General features: G+C 42.9%; 2 protein-coding genes across 5 annotated transcripts; one reads left to right on the top strand and one right to left on the bottom strand.

Moving 5' to 3' along the window:
* On the bottom strand, positions 1–7,025 carry RPS7 (ribosomal protein S7). The gene is made up of 7 exons (XM_068183515.1): positions 6,915–7,025; positions 6,297–6,378; positions 5,914–5,985; positions 4,193–4,336; positions 2,562–2,626; positions 737–887; positions 1–116 (listed from the first exon to the last, which is right to left on the bottom strand). The coding sequence occupies exons 2-7, from the start codon at positions 6,369–6,371 to the stop codon at positions 39–41; spliced, it is 585 nt and encodes a 194-aa protein (XP_068039616.1). The 5' UTR covers positions 6,372–6,378; positions 6,915–7,025; the 3' UTR covers positions 1–38.
* A 3,908-nt stretch (positions 7,026–10,933) lies between these two features.
* On the top strand, positions 10,934–18,014 carry RNASEH1 (ribonuclease H1). 4 transcript variants are annotated; one of them, XM_068183516.1, is made up of 8 exons: positions 10,934–11,093; positions 11,163–11,293; positions 11,783–11,986; positions 12,530–12,629; positions 12,909–12,963; positions 14,020–14,104; positions 15,574–15,698; positions 17,771–18,014. In XM_068183516.1, the coding sequence occupies exons 1-8, from the start codon at positions 10,984–10,986 to the stop codon at positions 17,855–17,857; spliced, it is 897 nt and encodes a 298-aa protein (XP_068039617.1). In that variant the 5' UTR covers positions 10,934–10,983; the 3' UTR covers positions 17,858–18,014. The 4 variants fall into 4 exon arrangements, with proteins under 4 accessions (XP_068039617.1, XP_068039618.1, XP_068039621.1 ...); XM_068183517.1 differs by having other exon boundaries at positions 11,789–11,986; XM_068183520.1 differs by lacking the exon at positions 11,163–11,293 and having other exon boundaries at positions 10,973–11,093.
* The last annotated feature ends 1,526 nt before the right edge of the window (positions 18,015–19,540 follow it).

Consider the following 19,540-nt stretch of genomic DNA (forward strand, 5'->3'; position numbering starts at 1 on the left):
TTATATGAATAGTTGTTTATTCAGCAATATTTTGCATTTTACAGCTGGAATTCTGGAAATTCAAACACCACATCTTTGCCTGTGAGCTTCTTGTACACACCAGAAAATGTTTCCACCTGTGAAGACAAATAAATCTTGCTTATACATGCTGTGTAAACCAGTCTAAGTTAACATACTTAAGGTACTATATTATCTGTCATGTATCTTCACTTCGAGCCAATTACTTTCTTCTAGATTAAGGTAGCTGAGGATTTACACAAAAGATACATTTCCTCTAGAGTATTTGGGCTCGCTCTGATTTTCAACAATGAGACCCTGAGAGCTAAGCAGGCCCAAACACAAGACTCGTATTTCACCCCACCAGAAAAAAAACATGTGAAGTGCAGGCTTTACTGAGCACATCTGTTTAAGGTCAAAACTAAATGCTTCACTTGAAAAACAACAAAAATAATAACAAACCAACCCAACCAACCCTATTTATACAAAAAAACCCAATAAAACATTGTCTGGTCCCATGAGGGAACCAATATAGCTACTTTATAATCCAGGGGCTTTGGCAAGTTGAACCAGAGCTTTAGTTCAAAACTGTCTTGCCTCTATTTCAGCACCCTACTCCAAATACAAACCAAAGCATCTCCACAAGCCAAAAGGCAAGTCTTTTGCTGTATCCCTAAGCAGTCTCTGGGGGATGTCAGAATGTCACCCCCACCTGCATGAGAAAAGTTTTTTTATTTACCTTGTGTTCAACATTGTTCTGTTGTGCTTTGTCCAGATGGACTTTTATAAGCCTGCTGCCGTCCAGTTTTACGCGGATTCTCTTGCCCACGATTTCACTTGGGAAGACCAGGTCCTCAAGAATAGCATCGTGCACTGCAGTAAGTGTACGGCTGAAATGCCACATTTATGTTGTTAAAACACATCCTCTTGAAAACTTCCCAGTTTGACAAGGTTTAAATCTTCCATAGCATGCTTTGGCTGAAAATTCAGTGGCATTTTATCTCTTCTATGCCACAGTATGACAATACAGCACAAACACAGGGCATGCAAAAAGAAAAGCTAAATTCTACAGAATGCAGAAACTTAATTACTGCACAAGAAAAAGTAGCCAGGTTTCTGACCTTTTAGAGCACACGTTAATTTGCAGCAAGAGCCTTGAAACATTCTTCTGTTTCTACACATTTAATAAATATTTAAATCAAAACCAAATTGCCCCATCTGCAACTCTGCCAGAGACACTGACTGGAAAAGTTTAAGCGTATAAGTATCCCCAGCTGCACAGAGTACATTCATGGGAGACCCAGTTTTGGAAACACTGGTTTCTTCATCTGCCTCAACCCAAGCAGCTTAGAAGACCAATGTAATACAGAAAAAGACTAGCTGGCCAATTGAGTCCACGCTTAGAAGACTGCTTGAAATCTACATGTGTGCTCCTAACTGTTCAGAAGTGAGCCAACATGAGAAAAGGTGGCCCAGGTTATTTTACATTAGTCTAGAGATTAGTAAGTCTTCTGATCTGCAGCATCCTGACCCACAGTTTCAGGGCAGTATCACTGTAACTAACACCTGTGTCTACAGCAGCACTTCACACCCACCCAGACTGGCACAGCTAAGGGAGACAGACATCTACAGCACAGCAGCCTGATCTCATCTCAGGCTGAGACAGGGGCAGTCCTGCACACCTGCCTTTAATCATGCAGAAAGTGGCAGCGGGCTACTCAGACACAAATGCCAACTTCTCTAACCACTGTGCAGTGCTAGTTTTGAAAGAACACAGGCAGAGTCTTCCAAAGGCAGGACTGCAGCTAGATGAGTACTTTTAAAATCCATGCCTGAAGACTGCAAAATACAGTAACACATAACACAGGTATAATACTGGGGAGGAGTACAATAATACAGGGAGAAGCTACAAGACATGCCACATGTCATAAACGGGACAAACCTTTAAGACACAAACTTACACAATGATATAGCAACATATAGATGAGGCACTGACATCCACAGAGATGTAGCAGTGTTGCATGTCTAGCAATCCAGTGACTAGATGAGAGCAGGGAGGCCATTTAACACACATTTCTATACTATTGCTATCAAATTCATATCCAGAGGGACTAGTACTCGTACCTACATCCCTCCTCAGCCACACTCTCCCTCATTGCAAACCCTTCAGTGTGCCAGCCTTGACTTCTGCACACAGTCTAATATGTGATGTGGAAGAGGCTCTTCCTACAACTTAAAAAAAATTAGTTCTTGTCAGTACACTGTGGTAACAGAGACAGCAGGTTGGGGCTCCTTAAGCCAGCACTGCTAGCTAAAAATTTGCTACAGCTGTAGAAGGAAATACAAACCAAGTGCTAAGAAATGCAACACAGTGCCCAAAGTGACCTTGCTAGAACACTTTAGCAGTCAAATGACAGATACATAGCAGTATTTCAAGCAGTAGGAGAAAGGACAAGACCACCCAATCACTTGAATGACTTCTCAAAAACTCAACTAGCCATTACTTGACTAAACTACCAGGTACAAAAGAAGGCTGTCACATTGAATCAGTATCATTTACTAACCTCCTCGGACGCTTTTGCTTGTTTTTTGTGCGGCTTTTTCTTGTTGGCTTGGGCAGAATCCTTCTCTGTTAAGTCAAGAGAAGAATAAAAAGGCATTTCTCAGTATCTGGTGGTTACAATGAACTCAGAAACAAGAGAAACCAATGCATGAAAAGCCAAAAAGGTAGACTTAAGTATGCTTAAAGTTACATCAGCATTAGAAACTAGAGAACTAGAGTTGCCTGCAGAAGGTGAAGTGCTGTACTGCTGTATTTCTCAATTACTACTCCTGTATTCAGTGCACTGAAATAGAAGATTTGTACTTCATCCTCTCTCTCCAGGAATACAATCACAGTAGTTTACTGTTTCTCATCAGCACTGTGAACACACTTGTTTGAGAACAGAAATCCCAGGGAATTTCCAACTTCTGTTAGACTGAGCCTCTGGTGCAAACCAGAGTAGTGAGCTCAGTTCCACAGACAGCTAGGTGATATCTGAGATTGAAATGCTAGTTATAATAGTAAGATCTACAGCACAATTCAGATCAAACCCTGGCCTACATATAACCTGTTCCAAAATTAGGATCTAAATGTTAGACAGTAAAACTTATTTTCTACTTTCCTACTGCAAGTGTAGATGTTTTAAAACATTCTAGATGCAATTTTAGCCACCTGCAGTATTTTCTACCATCATATCACAGCTTCTCCATGATTGTATTCATGATGGGGTTACCATTATCCACACTGGGTCATGTCATACTTAAAATCACACATTTCCTTCTAAAATGCAGATTACTGAATTGATAAGGAATTCTCACAGGATTACAGAATCACAGAACCTTAAAAAATCACTTAATATGCTGAGTTGGAAGAGATCAACAAGGACCATCAAGTCCAGCTCCCAGCCCTGCACAGAACATCCCCACAAGTCACACCATGTGCCAGAAAGTATTGCAGAAACACCTCACAACACTCTGTCAGGCTAGTGCTGTGACCACTTCCCAGGAGGGCCAGTTCCAGTGCCCAACCACCGTCTGGGTCAAGAACCTTTAGGTGAAGTGAGCCAGAGGCACTTCATTAAAATAAATCTTCTTGGCCATATAAAGATTCAGGGTAAGGTGCTCTGGCTCTAAAAATTGCATTAAAAATTTTCAGCTAGCTTCATTTTAACAAATTGTCCACTCTGCAGACAGATCCCTAGTTTGTCCAACCCTTAAGTACTGCCCAGAGATCCTTCCAACACCTTTTCATCTTAGCTCCTGTCATATATTTAGAACTAACGTGGTTTTTTTTTCCTCCTTTCCTAGTAACTTAAGTTTTAAATACCTAGATTGTCTAAGTGTAGCAAAGTTCCTATTAATATTTGCTCCCTTTTGTTGTAAGCTTTGTGTGTCAAACTTCTGAAGGAGTGGCCAGAACAAGAAAGTTATATCCTCCATGCAACAACTTTACATCTCACCAAGTATCCACTGCTGGCAGCTGAAAACATTTTAGCTAACATCCACCACACACTCATTATATTTCCTGCTGGTACAATGAATTACTGTTACCTTGAATGGGTAATGCAACACTGGAACATGACTGAGCCTGGACTAGATCACCTCCAGATATCTCTTCAAATCAATATTTTTGTGATTCTAAGGGGTTTTTTACCTGAGCAATGAACACCACATGTTTTCCACTAAATTTCTTCTCCAGCTCCCGAACTAGCCGCACCTGAATCTTCTGGAAGGACTTAAGTTGAGGAACTGGTACAAAGATAATGATGGCTTTTCTGCCACCACCTACTTCAATTTCCTGGAACAGAAGTACAAAGTAAGCATTAGCTGGGGGTTGAGAAGTAATGTTTGGTTTGACCATGAATCCTGAGCACAGGTATTGATAGTCTTGCTTCTGATTCTGTGGGGCAGGGTGTGCATCAGAGAGCAGTACCTGCCTTAATGCTCTAGAGACAAAGCACTGAGCAGAAAAACTTTTATCAGAGTACTTATTTTGCTGTGGAGGAGTGACTGGGCAATAAATCCCACCACCCCTTTCAGAATCACATCCTCTGAACAGCAAAGCCCATTCCTTCTGCAAGATGAGAGCCAGGTGCTAGAACTGTAACTACACTGAATGTTTACCATCACATTTGCAGTTGTGCTGATACAAAGTTTCAAAAATTACTTGCCTCTAATGCAGACTCCAGACAAAGTTTAGGGGAACAAATCTCTTACTTTTTATCTACTGCTTCATGGAAATCACCTTCTGTCAGCCACTTGCCTAGGCCTGCATCACTAGTCAATCAAAACATTTGTCCCCCCTCCAATACACTAGGACAGGTTATTTCTCTCCTGGTTTGTCTCTCCAGTAGCTGACCAAACCCAAAGTTTGCACAGGCTTACAAGGCACTTCTCCCATGAAATTAGCTGCAGAGACAGCCTCATTCTCCAACAGAATGGAAGGATGGACTGTTTTTCACCAGATACCTTCTCATATAAGCCAACTCAGATGCCCATGGGAGATTTCTCACAAATAAAATCAAGCAGCTAAGTAAACAATAAAGGCTTTTCTAAAAACATTTCACTAAGGACAGCTGGCACTTCTGTACTTCCAGAGAAGTGGTTTCTTCCAGAGGCCTTTCAGCTCATACACCAAGCTGCTTTCTGCATTCCCAGATTCTTTAACTCAACTCTAAGCAGTCAGGCCCCTGTGTCTGTACTGGTAAGACTGGGCAAAAACCAAATGCAGGCCAATAAAGTTTCTGATTTCAGTGACCTGCTTCATTGCTGCCACCCAGTCTCCCAGGCTGACAAATTCTAACATTAACTTTCTTTCTTCTTTTCCACTAATTGCCACCTTCTTTTTCTTTCTTGATGTTTCATCTGCCTGCATGATCCAAAACTAGAAACATAGAAGCAGGCTAAGCTACTCAATCAAGTCAGTCTATTGCCTTAATCCACATACCACCTACATAAGACTCACAAAAATTTTAGTTTTTACTAAAAGTATTGCAGTTTATGTTTCCGACTAAGTTTCTGTAACACCTACATTTCCAGCCAGTATCTACATGAAAAAGCCAGTTTCACACCCCTAACCCAGTCTGCAGAGACATAAAGTAGAATAATCGTTTTTAAACACTTTTATTTAACATACTAAATTGCTATTTGGGCTTATAGTGACTTTTCAGACTAGTTCCTAAAAAAAAACCACTATTACGGAATCCTATGTGCTAGCAGCAAATACCAGAAGATAAGCTACAACAGCACCTAACAAAACTATCACAGGCCATAAGGGCTGAAGACACAATTCACCTAGTACATTAACATCCACAAAAAGTAAACATACACAGAACAAGTCACCACCCAGCTCTTAGTGGAGAAGGTCCAGCCTACCTTAGCTGCTGTGATGTTCAACTCCCGCAGCTGAGCCTTTAAGTCGGAGTTCATTTCCAACTCCAGCAGAGCCTACAAAAGCGAAGTTGTGGAATCCTTTACATACACTTCAGTTCATGGGAACACTTGAGACCAAATTGTGTCTACAGTGCCAAAGAGCAAGTATAGACTTTTAACCACAGTCAATATCGAAGACTTAACTTCCTGTAAGACACACCAACATCCAACAAGTTTAAGTGATGGAAACAGAGGCTGTCTCAGTTCCCAAGTAAAACTAGGAAAAAAAACACGTTGACAAAGATCAATCTCATGGTTTAGGGTCTGGAGAACTATGTCTATAAGTTGAAGTGAGTTACGGAAGAGAACAAGGAAGAGTCACGTACCTGGGATATACCAGACTCGAACTCATCTGGCTTCTCGCCATTAGGCTTCACAATCTTGGCGCTAGAGCTGAACATGGCCTTTCTGCAACGCAAAAGAACACTTCGGCTGTCATCAAGCACGTGTCACCTGTTCCAAACACAGCCAGGACTCTGCAATCCGGGTGCGCAGCCACACGCTCCAAAACAGCCAGAGAACGCCCCACGGGCCGGGCCGGCCCCAGCACGGCGCACCAGGGGGTGACTACCAGGCCACAGGAAAAGCGTCCCAGGGAGAGCGGGGCCTGCCCACCTCGGGCCCGCTGCAAGGCCCCGGGAGCCCAGGGAAGCGGCACCACCGCGCACAGAGCCCCACGGGTCGCCCGACGGGCGAGCGGCACTCCTGGGCCCTGCTCCCGACCCCGGCCCCTCCTCCCGCAGGGCGCCGCCGGCCGAGGGAGGAGGGAAACCCCGTCAACAGACTACCCCCGACCCCGGGCACCCCGGCGGCCATCGGGCCCCGGGCGGGCGGTAATCGGGCGCATCCCCACGCCGCGGTGCCGCGGGGGGCCCCGCTCCACGCCCGGTCCCGTATCGCGGCGGCCGCGGCGGGGGAACGGCGGCCCCGGCCCGGGCACCCACCTCGCTCCGCGCCGGCCGGGAAAAGGGGGAGCTCTCGCGAGAGCAGCACAGATCGCGGCCCGGGAAGGCGCTGGCCCCGCCCACCGCGGGTGAAGCCAGAGCCGGAAGAAGGGCAGGCGGGCGCTGCGAACGCACCGCTGGTCCGCCGCCGCGAAGCCCGAGCGGACATTTAGGGTCCTGGCGCGGGGGGCGCGGGCTGGCACATGCGCAGTGCCGCGGGGCGGGCGGTGGGAGCTGCCCTCCCGTCCCGCCTCAGCCTCTTGCGCTTCGTGCGGCAGGCAGCGAAGGAGAGGGAGGGAACGCCTCTGCTCGGCTCTGCCCCCCGCTCTTACACCGAGCCTTCGCCGTGGGCCGCCCCCGCCGCACCTCTCCGGCGGAACTCTCGGCCTCTGGTGTCGAAATGCCGCTCCTGGGAAGAGCCGCCAGAATGTCGGCCTTGGCACCGCGGTGCGCTCGGTTTGCGCAGCCCGCGGAGGAAGCGCGGCTCTGCCTGCGCCGCGGAGCTCCCTCTCCCTCTCCCTCTCCCTCTCCCTCTCCCTCTCTCCCGCCAGGGCTGTCAGGACAGCAGCAGTGGGAGAGTGGGTGGTGTTTTTCCCCGCCCTCTCCGTTTCACCATTCCACGGGAATTCAGGGGCGTGGGAGTTCACCCTGATGTTCATCCCTTTCAAGGCGGAAGAGCCGTGATGGAGCAGTGCTGGCACAGTCACCCCCGGCCTGCAGCGAGGCGCTGTGCTGACAGCCATGGCCAAAGCCATGCCAGGGAGCGCGCTGGCAACCCGGGAGTGTGTGGGCAATCGCCGGCCAGCACAGGGCAGCCTGGCTTTGGGTTTTGTCTGCCTCTGTAAACGTGACCTCTCAGTTGCTTCCGCTAAGACAGTGTCACAGTGATCACAGTTACCAGACTGTTACTAGACCAGAAATAATGCATGAGTCTTCAGCTGTGTTCAGGCACTCCTAACTCAAGATGAGCGTTCTGGGCTCAACATACTCTGTCATCAGTGGAAGCACTCTTTATTATATACGGTGTTATTACCTAACAAATAACACTTGCACACTGATAAATAGAACAAGCTGTACTTTTTAATTTCAAAAGAAGGGGCCTGGCTGTATATCTGTCTGAAGTAGAGGTAAAACCTTTCCTTGACAAAAGATTCCCATCTTGACACTTCCCTGTTGGCTGATTTAGGTTTCTTGCTCAAGGTTAGATCCCACTTGGAGGCAGGTGTGCCATTCTTTGCACATACTGTCCAGGGATGTTAGACCCAGGAATGGGGTTCAGAGCACCGGTTCTGTGCTTAGATTCCCTGGATTCCCCAAGAGCAGCTAGCTTAAGCTTGTACAAACAATTTGCTATTGCCGTGTAATGCTGTGTGTGGTTTGTTGCTTTACACAATGCAATAGTGGAGTAATAAACTCTTGTAAACAAAAAACTGACAAAGACACCAACATCCCAGACTAAACAACCCTAGCATCTGCAAAATGCAGCTCATCATGTTTTCTAACATTTCAATAAATTTATAATTTTCACTAAATTTATGATAGTCAGAAAAACAGATTGTTCAGTGCCCATTTTTCTCCCAAGTCACTCTTCTTTCCTAGTATTAATTCAATGAATGGGAAAAAACTGCTCAGCTCATACCGATGGCCAGGATTAGGATTTATAGAGATTGGTTTGGCTAAACAACAGTGCTCAGGACCTGAGTACCAAAAAGAAAGATAACAAGGAATCGTCTCATCAGTATGTATGCATATCTGTAAGTATGTCTCCAGTAGTACGCACTCAGTTTATACTGAGAAGCCACTCATGAGAGGGAGAAAGAACAGGTGATGTGTGGATGGATCAAAACATGACTGTTCAGAGCATTAATGAATAAAGATGAGACTATCTGCACCTTCCCACCTCTATGCTGTGAGTGCTGAACAGACCAGGATGCTGCATAACAGCAACGAGAAAAAAAGGTGAAGAGAGATGTTTCCTTTTGGACACTGATTTTATATTAGGAGAAGGATCTACATCCTTGATCCTGAGTGATCAATGTGCCTGGTACCCAGTAATACCTGGTACTCAAAATATATGACAGGTTTTTAAGAACCACTGTGGACCTGTGATCTTTAAAAGAAGTTATGTAACTACAAAGTAATGCAATTAAGATTCTTATGCCATGCAGTCTCAGAATGGGCATGATGAAGAAGTGGAAAGAATAAATTAGTCAGATGTGTAACAAAAGTATCCCAACAGCTATAGGATGCTATGAGTATATGAAGTCTCATGAATATGTTGGAAGAAGTAAGGAAAATGCAGTAATTATATTTTCATACAACACTGACCAAGTTGTTTCTCAGTTCCACCAAGGCCTGTCAAATGCATAAGCTCTTCAGGTTTGGGGGTTTTTAAGAGAAATGTTATCCAGTTAATACACAGTCATTATGCACAATGTTGAGCCCATTTGTTGGTTTTGCTGCAGAAGGCAAAATTAATGCCAGTGTTTTGTATTCTTGAACACAACACTCCGCAGATCTGGCATCATGTGGTGATCTTTGTCACAGGGATCTGTACTAGAGCTAGGAGGGAAGTACAACAGCAGCTTGGATACCTTGGGCTGTTTCTGGAGGTCGCCACACCAGTGCCCCCATCTTTGCTACTTTGATCTTGTCAGAAGCTGAGGTACTGAATTTGCACACATCCAGCTCCCAGCTCTGGTCTCCCAGTACATGGCAGTCCAGGTGCTAAGAGGATGGTGCCAGACTTTTTTGGTGGTGCTTAGCGACAGGACGAGGAGTAGTCACCATAAACTAAAACATGAGAAGTTTCACCTCAACATGACAAAGAACTTTTTTACAGAGCTTCCCGGGGAGATCGTGGAATTTCCCTCTCTAGAGACATTCAAAACCCACCAGGACATGTTCCTGTGTCACCTGCCCCAGCTGACCCTGCCATGGCAGATGATGTCCACAGGTCCCTCCTGTGAAAAATGCATATTTTATGATTGGCTTTTCGCAAATATTAAATTGAATACTATATGTATTATGTTATATTGATTAGAAGTGCTGTATTAACATTTTAATAGTATGGTAAATGTAGTTTTGTAGTTAAAATAGAGCCTATGTATGTGGGGTTTTTTTTACTAACTCAAGCAAGAGATGAGATAATGAAGAAACTCTTCACACAGAGATGACAATGATGGGGGCCCATAAAGAATTACGGCCTCCTTATCGGAAAAGACAAACATTCTTCCACCTTCTCTCCGTCTTTATGGAACCACCAGGATTAAGGGGAAGAAGTTGACAAAAACCAGAAAAGTTCTTAATTTGCAAGGAATTTATGCATCATGTATGAGATGTATGAATATGCAACAGGCTACTGCTTTTAAAGATTATTCCTTTGTTCACAAGGCATGCTTATTGGGCTTAAGTGCCCGAGAGCATCCGGACGTCCGTAATTCTTTGCTTTTTATTGTCTTGTAATTGTCCTAACTCTAAATTTTCATTACTCTAATTGTATTACTATTTTTATAACCATTTTATTATTATTAAACTTTTAAAATTTTAAAAACCAAGTGATTGGCGTTTATAACACCTCCCAACCCTAACAACCCTGCGATTCCGTGAAGGTGTTTCTCCTCACTCCAGAGGCCACTCGGGGCTCCGCTGGAACACACGCACCTGGAGCCGGGACAGCAGGATGAGAGCCAGCTTAACGACCTTGTTCAGCTCCAGCCTTTCGGCGTGCTAAACATGTCAGCGTATCCGAGAGCTCTCCTTTGCCTTTTAGCAAATAAACGGGGCTTCCAGAACGAGGTGGCTTGTGCAAAGCCGCTGCGACCTCATACACCTCACGCCCCACCCCCAAACAACAGCTGATTTAGGTTTTAAAATCACCATTATTGGCGGGGGAGGGAACAAAACCAACCAAACAAAAGGCCAAGCCACACAAAACCCTGCGCCGTGGCAGTTTCTGGTACTTTGGTCTCTCTGGCGGTCCGTAGGAGGGCCCGCCGCTGCCGTGAGTGCGGCCGCCGCGCAGGCGCAGCGGTGCTGGGGTGGGCGCGGATGGCGGCGGGGCCGCGGGATGCTGCGCTGGCTCGTGGCCGCGCTCAGCCACTCCTGCTTCGTCCCCAGGGGCGGCTCCATGTTCTACGCGGTGCGCAAGGGCCGGCGGGCCGGCGTCTACCGCACCTGGTGAGCAAGGGCCCTGGCGGAGCGGGGAGCCCGCCCGGCCCGGCCTCACCGCGGCCCGCTCTGTTGCAGGGCGGAGTGCCAGGAGCAGGTGAACAAGTTCCCCTCCGCTAGCTTCAAGAAGTTCGCCACCGAGAAGGACGCCTGGACCTTCGTGCGCGCCGGCCTCCCGGGGCCGCAGCAGCAGCAGCCCGAGCCGGCAGGTAGCGCGTCCCGCCGCCCGGCAGCGAGCAGCGGGAGGAGAGCAGCGGGAGGAGAGCAGGGGGAGCAGGGCGGGCGTCCCGCCGCGGGCTCGGGGCAGGCACGGCGGCTCTGCCGGCGCTGCGGCTGCTGCCGAAACGCGGGCACCAGCCCCTGTTCGTTCCTCGTCACCGGCCAGTGCCGTGGCGATGGCCTCCGGACACGGCGATGGATGTGCCGGTGCAGTGAAAGTGTTTCTGTGGGTGTTTGGAGAGCGTTCTTGCTCCGTGTCTGTGTTAAGGTGTAAGGGCCCTTGCATGTCTATCTCCTCTTCGGTTTGACTTGGAATGAAGAATGACTAGTGTATTCTATTTCTTTTCGATAATCGTTGGGGGGGGCGTGTCAGATAACGGAGTAACATTGCTAATAGTTACTAAGAGCTGTTGTCTTTAGAAGCAGTCGTTTCAAATAAAATTTGATTTTGCTCAACTTCCTAACTTTTTTTTTTGAAGAGTCAGTTGGTCCTCCAGCTGTAACACAAGAAAATGGTAGCAAGAGAGAGGAACCAGAATTAAATACCATGTGTTGCAGTACGTGTAAAAGGCCATATGAACAGTCTACCAACGAAGAGCAGATTGCAAAGCGTGTAAAACATGACGAAGTACAGTCAGTGTGCTCAATACCAAGAGTCAGTGAAGATAAGTTTTCATATATGGGTGAGGTCTTTGATCATTCCTTGAATTATTTTCATTTGTTTATTCTCTGTGACAAGCAACAAGTGTAACTATTACAAAACTTTTAAGGAGGTTTGTATATAGCAGCATTAGGCCCATTATTTCCTTTTGAAATGAAAATATGAACCATGATTTATTTGTTCACATTGTCATTCAGTGTAATTTTGATTGGTTTTAACTAGTATGAATATATAGCTTAATCATATTGTTGTAGGTGTGATTTTATGTGTGCCTGGGCTACATATTGGATGTAGCTTTGAAGTTTTGAAGAAGATATGAACTTTAGTGAAAAGTGTGGGAATTGGGGCAGAAGTTCTTGAGGCTGACTGGCTTGTGAGCAGTGAGGGTGTCAAGCTGTAGTGGGACTTGTGGTGTTTTGCACTGCTGATTCACATGGCTTCTGTAGTTACCTTTTGGAAGGGCTCTCTGAGGAGGGAAGTTTTGGGGATTAATACACTGGCAAACATTTCTTCTGTCTTAAATAGTTTTTTTGAAGAAGTGCTGATTTTGATAATATTTTTGTAGGTGACTTTGCAGTTGTTTATACAGATGGTTGTTGCACTAGTAATGGACGTAGCAGGGCATGTGCTGGAATAGGTGTCTACTGGGGACCAGGCCACCCTTTGTAAGTAACTCAATGGATTTTTTAAAATTAATATATTCTGTTTGGTTTTTGTGTTTTACAATATCAGCCTCCTTTTAAATATGAAACTCTGTTGTTGAGACTCATAACGACAGTGTTATGAGCCTGAGTCAGGAGATATTGAGGGAAACAGAAAGCAGCCTCTCTGGGAAAAATCAGCTGGAAATAATGTTCTTGTTTTTATTTTTTTTAATGTGTAGCCATTATACATTTTTCTGAATACTTGGGATAACTAATCTACTGTTTGTTCTTTGGACACAGAAATACCAGTGAAAGACTTCCTGGACGGCAGACTAATCAAAGAGCAGAAATCCATGTAAGTAGCAAATGTCCTGAAATGCTTCTCCGTGTTAGACTGCAGCTGCACTTTCATGCCTTTTTCAACTCTGGTTTCCAGAAACCAGTATGGAGCTCTAAGAGAAGTATGCAAAATATTCAGAGTTGTGACTTCAAACAAATAGCTATCTTCAACTTTTATTGTTCTTTATTGGCTTTGAACTAGGTAATTCACCATGAGCATTCCCAAATGTCACCGAGCAGAGCTATTTAAACAGCCTTACATTAGAAAGTCTTACTCTCAACTCTACCTAGATTCTCTTGTGTTTTTAATGTGTGTGTTTCAGACCTTAGAGTGAGGACTGCTGAGTATTGGTTGAGAGTCAGCTTCTCGTGATGGCAGGATCAAAGTATCATAATCTTTAGACAAATATAAAAACCAATTCTAGGCTCCTGACTAACTTCTGTTGAGAGCAGCACATTTAGTCTTCTCTTTTCATCTCCTCTTAGTTATGGTATTGCTGCTGTTCCACACTCCACATTTGGAGATGAACTGAAATGGGCAATTGAGCTGCTTAAAAACTACAAAGTTCATTTTAGAGGTGATGTTGGTGTGCCAGTGGTAAGATTTGTCACAAGAGCTTTTCATTCTATATCCATGTCCAGCCACTTCTCCCTGTATTATTTCAGAGCACCAAAACCACCCCCAACCTGTTAAGGCATCCAGACTGTTGGAACTGATATGAATTCTTCCTCCTCAAAATTTTGGAGAAAATGCCTTGGTGTTGATAGAGGTTTTGATAGTTAGAAAATGTGTCACAGAGCTACTCCTTCAGCACAGAGTTGAACGTCAGAATGTTACGAGGTTTTGTTTGCTGTTGAAACTTAAGTGCCTGCCTCTTTGCCTGAATCATAAAGGTGTCATCTGCAATACACAATTTTGGGATCCTCTACACTAATACATGTTGATAACCATTGGTGGAGAGTTTACAGTAATATATGTAGTTCTGTGTTAGCATCAGGTACTTCATTGGTATTTGAATTCCATGTGGTCAAAATCCTTTCTGAACTGTGGTTGTTTTGAAATGTTCTTAAGGCAGCCTGCAAAGCAATAGAGCAAGCCAAAAGTCAAAACATCAAGAAGTTAATAATCTACACTGATAGCAAGTTTACTATTAATGGTAAGTTAACGATTTTAATTTTCCTGATCCTTAAAGACACTGCATGCTTTTTCATTACGTAATACCCACAGAACATTCTAAGTCCTAGAGAGAGGAATGTAAGGAAAACAATGCATAACTTATCATGTATGACTGCTTGGGGGAAAACCTCAGAGTATCAGACATTGCCTGCTAACTGCATGAAATAGAAGTAGAGTCAAAGTGTCTGTTATAGTAAATGCTGACAGAAGTAACACCAGGATTTGTGTCTTGAGGTGTTCAATGTGACACAAAATCTAGAAAAAATGTTCATGTGTAAGTTGTTAAGGCTGTACTCAGGAAATTACTTGGAAGTTGATGTGGTGACCTGTAGGGTTTTTGTTGTTTTGCATGTATTGGAGAGGCTGTCTTTAACACACACACCTCTGAAGTGCATTAAAGTTCTCTTGCTTCCAAGCTTTTAGGCTACAGTGGAAGACTAGCCAGAGATATGTGCTCTGAGTATGCATTAAAAGACCTGGAAAACCTAATTTTATTCTCCATAAAAACCATATGAAGCAGCCAATAAGACTTAATTTTGGGGAAAAAAAACTTCCTAATTCCTCAAGATCTTCAGATTTTGTTCCTGTGTTAATCTGGAACTGCATAAGTCTTTTTGTTTGGTTGGTTAGTTATTTTTGGTTTTTTTTTCCCAATTTTACAAAGGCAGTACCTGTTTTTTGTTTCCAGATAATTTTGGAGATTTGATTTTGTGGGTTTTTTGAAATAACATTAAACAAAACTTTAGTGCAGCTTATGGTTGAAAATTAAATGTTGCTGTTTTTGTCTTTAGTCTCTTTGGTTTTGCTTGCAGTTTCATTTTGCATTTTGGGTCACTGAGATGCAAGTGCCATTCTTGTTTAACCAAAGGTATTTTGTAGATGTGTCTAGGTGTTATTATTTAAAAATGCCATAGAAGGAGCCTTGTAGTTTAGTACAAATTGATGTAATTTGGTTTTTAGGAGGTTTTGCATGCAAGATTGGAGATTTCCTATTTGGTTCAGGTCATGAAAGCAGTAAGGATGTCTTACATTGTCCATACCAGCAAAGATATTAAAAAAAAAAAAAATCCTTACTTAAGGAGTAGTATAGAAAACTCCCTGGTGAGCAGTAGGCTTTGCTTACTGTATCATCAAGCAAATCCTTAGCTTCAGTTTATTGAAGTTTGAGATACTTTGTGTACAATGCATATATAAGATGGTAGTCTTTGAATTAAATATGTATTTGGAAGAACAGATATTTAATTTCATGATTGGGTAATTCAGGTAATAATGCAAAAAGACAATCCTGAAAGACAGCATCAGAGAACCAGACAAGAATTATCTTTTGTCTCCAGTTTTTTTGCCTGAGACTTTGTACAGAGGTAATGTCTTTTAAAAGACTGGTGGCTCCATCTTGATCCTTGCTGGCTTCTTTAATAGCATTCTTATGGTGATACTCCCTTTGCACAGGTATTACAAGCTGGGTTGACAACTGGAAAACAAATGGCTGGAGAACAAGTTCAGGAGGAAGTGTAATAAATAAAGAAGATTTTGAAAGACTTGATAATCTAGCAAAAGGCATAGAAATTCAGTGGGTAAGTTCCTTGTTTCTTATTCTTAATGACATTTTAAACATGTTTCTGGTAGAAACTTAAAAGTGTGATCATAACTAAGACTTTTGTAGAACACTGTATTGTACATCCTTAAGTAAAACTGCAAATACAGAGAAGCTGTTTGTTGTATTTAAAGCAAATTAGCTAGATTATTAGAACCAGTATTTATTTAAATGAATATTTCTATTTGTTTCCTGTCTCTTATTACTGCTTAGAAAATGCCTGCAATAATTATTTTTAGTTTGTTTGCTGTTAGTAGATGCAATTTCTACTGTATTTCCTGGAAATCTAACCTTAGAATATAACTGGTTTTTGTGTCATAGCTGAATTTCTGTATTTGCTTTTCAGAACTATTTAGGATGTTGATTTGTTGGAGTAACTCAAACACATGAGTGTTTTTAAACTGGGAAAACTTAAGTGTGTGTAACCCCAATAACTAGTTTTCTGTACCTTAGCTGTATTTCTTCTAAGGAAAATTGGTACGAGAATGTCTTTAAAATAACAATTTTTAAATGGTTTTGCTCTCCAGTAAAGAAGTAAACCAACTTCTATACAGGTATTTCTGGTAAAATGTATTTTTCTGTAACCTCTAATATTAGTGCTTAGCACTTCAAGGAAATATATTCCTTTGCCTCTTAAATTTTAGCCTAATTATGGTATAAGACCACTGATTTGAGAAAATGTGTGTCCAGTTGACTTTGCAGCTGCTAATGGCATGTTTACTCAGCTTCTGTCTTTACTCTGGAGAAAACAGGACCATGTAGATATTTAATGTGCAATTTTTTAAATGGGAATTTATTGCAGGTATTCATGTTGCTCTGTGTTACAGAGTTGGTGGCTGCAATTTACAGGCTGATTAGAGTTTCTATAGCTACTCCTATATTCCGTTGAGGAGAAAGCATAAAAATTTAAAGACCAACTAAATTCAGCTGTTCTTGGGAATATGTTAGATAACTAAAAGATACTCCTTTGTGCACACTTCTTAAACCTGAATCTCTTAGAAAAGGTGGGATGAATTTTGTTTCAGGAGGAGTGTATGCATACAGAGTCCTCCATGGGCTGCAGGCACATCTCTGCTCCACTGTGGCCCTCCTGGGCTGTTAGGGAGACAGGCTGACTGAGCATGGTCTGCACCACAGGCTGCAGGGGAATCTCTGCTCAGGTGCTTGGAGCACCTTTTCCTTCAGCACTAACCTTGGTGCCTGCAGAACTCTTCCTTTCACATATTCTCACTCTTTTCTCTGGCTGTTGTGCAGCATTTTTACCATTTCTTAAACATGTTATCACAGAAGATCTATCAGCTTTGCTGATGGGCTTAGCTGTGTCAAACTGTGGGTCCTTTTTGGAGCTGTCTGGATCTGGCTCTGTCGCATGTAGGGGCATTGCTCATGTCTTTTCACAGAATCCACACCTGCAGCCCCCCATGTGGTGCTAAAACCTTGCCATGTGACTCTAATGTCACTTCACACCCACTTCATGCTTATCCTCTCTCAGATCTTGTCAAATACCAAGCTTGATTTTCTTCCTCACCTTCCTACTCCACCCTTAGTTCTGACAAGGATTGGCTTAAGGTATAAAGTTTTTTTTCAGTTACTGATTCATGGATGGACAATTAAGACATCTGAAAATTGAGAGGAGCTTTTAATATCCTATGTATGTATCCTAAGTGAGTGCTGTAACTACCAAGGCTTTTAGTGGAATAGAGGACTTTGGCTTTTAGGGAAAGATCAACTCAGTTTAACCACTGAATGCTGGAAGGTGGGAATTTTGAATTGGAGCTGTTTTCTGCATTTCTTAAAGGATAGGTTAGTTGGTCCTTATGCTTTTCACTAATTCCCATAAAGATTATAGTCACAGTTTGGCAAGAGTTTCACTAGAAGAAGAGAGACAATGAAAATCTCTGGGAAGAAAACCTAAGGGCTAAATATTAGGTGAGGACCTCTGAGGAGGTGCTCCTGTACTATCAATGACAGAGCATTGCTTTATCAAATTTCATGTATCTACTTTCTTCCTGGTTTCCTTTCTTCTAACACTCCTATATTTTGTCCTGACAGATGCATGTTCCTGGTCATGCTGGCTTCCAAGGAAATGAAGAAGCTGATAGACTAGCAAGAGAAGGAGCTTGTAAACAAAAGTGCTGATGGCCTGGGACTAGAGACTATTGCACTGAGAGGAAGGGGCCTAACATGACAGTAACAACTTGAACTGCTGTAATTGTTCCAGAGTTGAACTTTGAGCTGTACTTCTTTGTGGCCTGAAGCACTAAATATATACCAACTTCTGGGAAGGAAAACCCCACATTTTCTTCTATTGCATTTGTTTTACAATTGAGAATATTTAGTTGTTGATACTGCATATTTGTTTTTTCTCTATCTATTGGAAGGGCTGTGGTCATTGTTTTTAGCTGTCTTGTGTACTTATGAACTGACCTTAATGACAGGCTTCTGAAGAAGTAATTTTAAGTCAAAGTGCTCTGTATTTTCTTCTTAGTGAAATAAATTTTTTTTTTGTGCAGAGGTATTTATTGCAGCCCAAAACAGCTGGGGCAGACTTTGGGGTTGGTTGATTTGGTAGGAGGTCACCTAAAACAGATTTCTTTGGTGTTCTCTGGCATTCTGATACTGGCAATAACTGCTCCACAGATGGGCTTGTAACACTGACCTACAGTGCCAGCTGCAGCACCAGTAGCTTTCTTTTTTCAGGTTATTTTTCAGGGTAGCATGAGCAAAGAAAAAGCCAGGTCACAAGAAAACAATGAATTTTTTACTATTCTCTCTACGTGATTAATGTCCAAGCTCTTCAGCTCTGGCTTCCTGTTTCAATTAAGTAGTTTTTTTTTTAATTCATACTGGTTCTTGTTAGCATTGTCAGTTCCTCTTCAGTGTTGTTCCAAAGGTAGTAATTGACATTTCATCTGAAATGGGACCAGAAGATAAGCTTCTCCATACCTTCCAGATCTCAACTATTTGACTCCATTTTTTTTCCAGTCAATTATGAGATTAATGGAATGGCTAATGTGCACTTGAATTGGAGAGTAATTACCAGTAATCAACATGGGTTTATTTTCTATGCAAGTGTACAGGAAAAGCAAGCAGGTTTGTTGTGGTATCTATGTCAACTTCTCTGTATGGTACCTCTGTACCACTGAATAGTAGAGTTTAAGCTAGGAGCCACTGAAATGTTTTTATATTTGTTATTTTCTATACAGATGGTTAGAACTGAAGAAATTTGTTACTTAATACTTCTCATGCATTATAATATCTTTCCCGAGGCAAAGTGTGAGGTTTTGCATATTTAATCACATGGCTAAAGGAGGAAACTGGCTATCCAGTAGTTAATAGGTCAGTGAAGGTTTTTATTTTTTTCTCTCATCCAAAACTACACATTGAAGCACGTCTAGGGGTAAGAGAGGGCACTGATTGGGCCCCCTCCGCTTCTTTGTATGTATGCACAGAACTCTCTATTTACTTTACAAGTTTGGCTGCAAAGAAAAGACCAATCACCCCAATCAGATTTCTAGTAACTTGCCTATCTTACACATTATGTTAAACAAGCAAATCCTATTTCCTGTATGGAAATCAGTATTTTTTTTTATTATTTAAGCAGGAGCTTTGGAAAACCTGTGAGACTGTGGTGGGTAAATCATAACAACTGCGTAATACTGAATTTAGGCCACTTGATTACCTGAATCCAATAGGGAGATTATAATAGAAAATCTAATAGGACATACCAATTTCATGTGAATGTTTATTCTTATTCTGGAAATTCAGGACAGAAGAAAGCCAAGAGGAAGGTTACAAGATTAAGGCTGATTAAAGGATGGA

This window comes from Anomalospiza imberbis, chromosome 3 (assembly GCF_031753505.1).
Source record: "Anomalospiza imberbis isolate Cuckoo-Finch-1a 21T00152 chromosome 3, ASM3175350v1, whole genome shotgun sequence".
Classification (NCBI taxonomy): Eukaryota; Metazoa; Chordata; class Aves; order Passeriformes; family Viduidae; genus Anomalospiza; species Anomalospiza imberbis.

What these genes read in the sequence shown, in the direction of transcription:
- RPS7 (XM_068183515.1), bottom strand. Translation starts at nt 6,371, where the DNA reads ATGTTCAGCTCTAGCGCCAAGATTGTGAAGCCTAATGGCGAGAAGCCA. An exon ending in TGAACATCACAGCAGCTAAG is followed by an intron (nt 4,337 to 5,913) that starts GTAGGCTGGACC and finishes CTTCTGTTCCAG; the next exon opens with GAAATTGAAGTAGGTGGTGG. An exon ending in AGAACAATGTTGAACACAAG is followed by an intron (nt 117 to 736) that starts GTAAATAAAAAA and finishes TTGTCTTCACAG; the next exon opens with GTGGAAACATTTTCTGGTGT.
- RNASEH1 (XM_068183516.1), top strand. Translation starts at nt 10,984, where the DNA reads ATGCTGCGCTGGCTCGTGGCCGCGCTCAGCCACTCCTGCTTCGTCCCC. An exon ending in GCCGGCGTCTACCGCACCTG is followed by an intron (nt 11,094 to 11,162) that starts GTGAGCAAGGGC and finishes GCTCTGTTGCAG; the next exon opens with GGCGGAGTGCCAGGAGCAGG. An exon ending in TGGGGACCAGGCCACCCTTT is followed by an intron (nt 12,630 to 12,908) that starts GTAAGTAACTCA and finishes CTTTGGACACAG; the next exon opens with AAATACCAGTGAAAGACTTC.